This window comes from Polistes canadensis, unplaced genomic scaffold, assembly GCF_001313835.1.
Source record: "Polistes canadensis isolate GaletaPanama2010 unplaced genomic scaffold, ASM131383v1 scaffold_667, whole genome shotgun sequence".
NCBI classification, from domain to species: Eukaryota; Metazoa; Arthropoda; class Insecta; order Hymenoptera; family Vespidae; genus Polistes; species Polistes canadensis.
The window spans coordinates 2,239-8,227 of record NW_014570214.1 but is presented as its reverse complement, the minus strand read 5'-3'; the positions used below and the strand labels follow the sequence as shown (position 1 = coordinate 8,227).

The 5,989-nt window shown below is 23.3% G+C and overlaps 1 protein-coding gene across 1 annotated transcript in view; it reads right to left on the bottom strand.

The window, feature by feature from the left end:
- LOC106792783 (sushi, von Willebrand factor type A, EGF and pentraxin domain-containing protein 1) overlaps positions 1-5,989 on the bottom strand; it is a gene marked incomplete at its 5' end in the record, with an annotated part of 17,905 nt that overhangs the window by 10,444 nt on the left and 1,472 nt on the right. The window contains one exon of the mRNA XM_014759302.1: positions 1,908-1,966. Within this exon, the coding sequence (XP_014614788.1) occupies positions 1,908-1,966 (59 nt within the window). The remainder of the gene's footprint in view (positions 1-1,907; positions 1,967-5,989) is intronic.

The following is a 5,989-nucleotide window of genomic DNA, read 5'->3' as shown; positions in this document are numbered from 1 at the left end:
TTGTAATTAAATATATTTGTATTTCTTATTAAATCGTAGATTAAAAAATAACGGTTAATTTATATTTATATTAATGTTTCATTAATCACCCATTCAATAATTTAATTCTAATCGTTTCTAACGCTAAAAGTGTTGTCGACTGATTAATAGGAGTGTCTTGTTACCGAGGCAGGATGCATTTGGTAATAACGAGACGACAATTAGTTGGATACTTGACGAAAGGAAATTTCATCACATCGAATAGTTCGAATTTTTTTTTACGGTATTTTCATTTCTAACATTTCCGCGTTCTCGACAATTTCCAAGCAGACACATTATTCAACCTTTTATGGATAATTTTAATTCGAATAGAATTCGTTTATAATTACGATTATAAAAAAAAAAACAAACAAACAAACAAACAAAAAATCGATGCCACGCGATTACAATTAATTATCTTAAGTGATATCAATCAAATTTCAAGAGAAAAAAAACCATGAAAATTGTTTGTTAATTCGTCAGAAGTTTTATAAATATAAGACAAATAGATTTTTATATCGTATTTAAGAGAATAATTTATGACGCAACAATAGTGATTACTAATTTCCAACTATAATCTCGATATCTCTTTTTTATAATACCGAAGGGAAAGTCTCGTGGTAACCGGAAGTATTTTTTTCGCACGACACAAATGATCAAGAAAAATATAATTTAAGAAAGAAAAATATGGAATGAATAGTTCATTAAAAAAAAAAAAAATATATATATATATACTACATGTTCTTTTTTTTAATCGAACGACACAACGTTAATTGGGTCAAGTTATTTCCAATTTTAATAACAATAATACATATATCATAATTTTTTAGTTATTTTCCTACAAAATGTTTATATAAATCATACGAAAAATGATTTAATCGTACAATTGTTCAAACTACAATACAATCTCAGCACAATAATTCTAAAATTCAAAAATTTATAATAATAATAATGATTATGATTATTTTATAAGATTTAATAATTTTGGTTGTTTCAAATAAATATAAAATATAAAATAAATATAAATATAATTGTGTGTGTGTAATTGAAATATATATATATTCAATGTAATTTCAAATAAATATAAAATCTTCAAATGAAATTTAATCACGATGTCAAATAAAATCATTGAAGATTCAAGTAAAACTTTTATATACACACAACTTGATCGAAATTAATTGAATAAAAATGTCAGAAAATATTCTCTGTTAAAAGTAAAAAAAAAAAAAATATGTAATAGCAATAGCAATCGCTTTCTATATAAAGAAAAAAAACAAAACCAAAAAAAAAAAGAAAGAAAGAAAAGTATTTTTTTCGCACGACACAAATGATTAAGAAAATAAAAATCAAGAAAAATATAATTTAAGAAAGAAAAATACGGAATGAATAGTTCATTAAAAAATATATATATATTACATCTTCATTTTTTTAATTAAACTACACAACGTTAATTGGGTCATGTTATTTCTAATTTTAATAATAATAATCGCTTTCTATGTAAAAAAAAAAAAAAAAAAAACAAAAAAAAAGAAAAAAAGAAAGAAAGAAAAAGCGACAGCGAAAGTAACGAAAAATAAAGTGGGAGAGTCGTCGTTCGGATTGGCATTTTAAGATGGGCGAAATTCGATTTCGTTTTCTTCGATCTAAAATACTGTGTGGGTCTTTTGAAAGGGTACGATGACCCCTTCTTTATCCCACCTTCCCCCTTTCCCCCCGGATTTCCCCTCTTAACCAAGTACGAGCTTCTTCTTCTTCTTCTTCTTCTTGAGTCTTTGACTTTTGACGATCGTCCAGAGAGAAAGTTCGTCTGCAACTCGAAATCTCGAGCGAACGTTTAATGGAAATGACAATAATTATTTTATCGAAAGGTTAAATTTTATAATACTCACCGCAAAATGGCAAATCTCCTTGCCATTTTCCTTTATTGCCGCAGGTAAGCGTGTTAATTCTGAAAGAAAAAGAAAAATCATAATTAAAATCTAAATCAAAATAAATGATTAATCTTTTTCTGCACGAAACGAAATAAAAATGATTTTAATCGTGTAAGAAGGAAAAAAACCAAAAAAGAAAAATCATATAAAGAAAATATTATCATCGTAAGAAAAAAAAAATAAATGTTTTATTGTTAATAAAATAAATCAAAATCAAAATCATAATTAAAATCTAAATCAAAATAAATGATTAATCTTTTTCTGCACGAAACGAAATAAAAATGATTTTAATCGTCTAAGAAGAGGAAGAAAACCAAAAAAGAAAAATCATATAAAGAAAATATTATCATCGTAAGAAAAAAAAAATAAATGTTTTATGGTTAATAAAATAAATCAAAATCAAAATCAAAATAAAAATCAAAATAAAATAAATTATCAATCTCATTTTCTGCACGACACGAAATAAAAATGATTTTAATCGTCTAAGAAAGAAGAAAACCAAAAAAGAAAAATCATATAAAGAAAATATTATCATCGTAAGAAAGAAAAAATAAATAATGTTTTATTATTATTAAAATAAATCAAAATAAAAATCAAAATAAATTATCAATCTCATTTTCTGCACGAAACGAAATAAAAATGATTTTAATCGTTTAAGGAGAAAGGAAACCAAAAAATAAAAAAAAATAAAAATCATATAAAGAAAATATCATCGTAAGAAAAAATAAATAAATAATGTTTTATCGTTAATAAAATAAATAAAAATCAAAATCAAAATAAAATAAATGATCGATCTTTTTCTACACGACACGAAATAAAAATGATTTTAATCGTTTAAGAAGGAAGGAAACCAAAAAATAAAAAAATATAAAAATCATATGAAGAAAATATCATTGTAAAAAAAATAAATAAATAATGTTTTATTATTAATAAAATAAATCAAAATAAAAATCAAAATAAAATAAATTATTAATCTCATTTTCTGCACGACACGAAATAAAAATAATTTTAATCGTCTGAGGAGGAAGAAAACCAAAAAACCAAAAAAGAAAAATCATATAAAGAAAATATCATCGTAAGAAAAAAATAATAAATAATGTTTATCGTTAATAAAATAAATCAAAATAAAACAAATGATCAATCTTAACGACACGAAATAAAAATGATTTCAATCGCGTCTAACGAGGAAGAAAATCCAAAAATAAAAATCATATAAAGAAAATAATAAGAAAAATATCATCGTAAGAAAAAAATAAATAAATAAATAATGTTATGTCAGTAATAAAATAATTTTCGAGGAAGTAATATAAGGTGATAACATTTAAAGATTACTTTACTGTTAGATAAATTCTAGTTTATCGTAAATGACGAGATGCAATGTTGTTCTTTTAAAAAAAAAAAAAAAAAAACAAAGAGAGAAAAAAAGAGAGAGAGAGAGAGAGAAAAAACAACACGTATTACAGTACAGTACAGTAGAATTTCTGCATTCCAGAATAACCAAACGTTTGATCGTGTTTCAAACAAACTTCGACTAGTTTCTAAAGTTTTAGTGTTTTAATTACACGAAATGTGAACGAACGAGGATAAATTAAACGAAGTAACTTAGTCTGACTTTATTTCTTTTTTTTTTTAGATTACAGTATCAGGATTTTTTTACAACGATAATAACAATAACAATAACAACGGGGTGTGTTAGAAATACCACCTGTTACTAAACGTCTCGTGTGTGTTCGGATTGGTTGCACCTGCAAAATTTCTTTCATAAGCTACCAATTACTCACTTATTTATTTTTTTTATTAATTAACAATCTAACTGTTACTTATAAAGACAGAGAAAGAGAGAAAGAAAGAGAAAGAGAGGGAAAATACGTGACAAGGAATAAAAAGAGGAATAAAACGTTAGAAGATATACATGTATATCCGTTTTTCTATTTCAAATAGGTAACTTAAACTACGAGTATGTTGAGAGAGTTTGAAAAAGACAAGAGAAAGCCACAGTAGGTCGAAGTAGCATCGATAATAGGGACTATACTTTTTAACGAAACATCAATCGTTCTTCTTTTACATGGTTTTCCATTCCTACGCATACTGTTACTTCTTGAAAATACAAACGACAAGTAAGAATAAACGTTTGTTTGTATCAATACTGCGTGACTTTAATATTCCCCCCCCCCATTAGGGTAGAATTCATTAATTAATGTATTTTTATATAAGTATTCAAATTTAGTCATTTTATTTTAGAAAAAAAAAGAAAACAATTTTACATATAAATAAAAAAGATTGTTATTTATTGGTTAATACAAGATTTACAGACTGATTTGAGAAACTATTTAATTGTTTTATATTATTTTTGAAATAACATATGTTGAATTTAATTACCTAATGAAATATATGTTTAAATTCAATCAAACAATGTTTGTTCGTTATTAGAAAATAATCAACGAAACATACGTAGATCTACTGTTAAGTATTTTTAATTATATTTTTTTGTTTGTTAATCTTTATAATATAATATTAATCAATGTTACACTGATTAATAGGAAAATTTTGTATTTTATATAAATAATTATGTATTTGATTGTGAGATACAATTTTTCTCTATTGGTTAACATTAGATTTATAGACTGATGTGTGTGAGACTATTTGATTATTATATATTATTTTTTAAATAACATTTGTGTGTGTGTTGATTTTTAATTACATAATATGAAATATATATTTAAATTCATTCAAACAATGTTTGTACGTTATTAGAAAATAATCAACGAAACATACGTAAATCTGGTGTTAAGTATTTTTAATTATATTTTTGTTGTTGTTAATCTTTGTAATTTAATATAAATAATTATGTATTTGATTGTGAGATGAAATTTTTTTCTGCTATAAGTATTCAAATAAAGAAAATAATTTTTATATACAAATAGAAATGATTGTTATTTATTGGTTAACATTTGATTTATAGATGGATGTATGTGAGACTATTTGATTATTATATATTATTTTTTAAATAACATTTGCGTGTGTGTTGATTTTTAATTACATAATATGAAATATACATTTAAATTCAATCAAACAATGTTTGTACGTTATTAGAAAATAATCAATAAAACATACGTAAATCTAGTGTTAACTATTTTTAATTATATTTTTGTTGTTAATCTTTATAATATAATATTAATCAATGTTACACTGATCAATAGGAAAAATCTTGTATTTAATATAAATAATTATGTATTTGATTGTGATATATAAATTTTCTCTTCTATATAAATATTCTAATATTATTAATTTATTATTTATACTGACTATCGAAAATGAATAATTATTTTACGAAACATTAAGACGAATAGAAATTTATGAAATAAAATAAAACGATCGTAAAACTGTGTAATATTTAATTTTCAACATATTTGAAATTATTACAAACACATTTCAAATCTATTCGTAAAATGTTACGAATTTCAATTAAATCGAAATAAAGAATACTAAACTAGTTCGTTAAAGTGCGTGATTAGGTTCGTTAACATTTCTCTCTTCCCATTTAATTTCTCTTCAGTTTAATTAAGTACTATCATGACCCCCTTTACATTCGAATTCGTCGTATTTAATCAAAAAAACAAGAAAAATAAAAATAAAAAGAAAAAGATATCAATAGCAACGTGTTACCTTTTTAAGTCATTTAAACAAGCGTATCAACGATTAACTTTTTACGATTGATTTTTCTAACCAAAAAAAAAAACAAATCCCCTCCCTTCGACATATTAACAACAATCATCATCAACGTTTCTCTCGAATAATAACTTTTTCGATTTTACGAGTAAACCAACTAACACGATCGATATAAAAACTTTGTTTCATACTTTCCCGGAAATAATCTCGATTATCTTGTCTTCCGAAGATATACTTTAAAGAAATTATTATAGGAGAAAAAAACAAAAAAAAAAAATAAAAAAACTAGATTGGACGAATTAAAAATTTCATATATTTTTTTTTTTTCTTTTTTTTTTTTAACTTCTTTTTTTCTTTTTCATTTTCTTTTT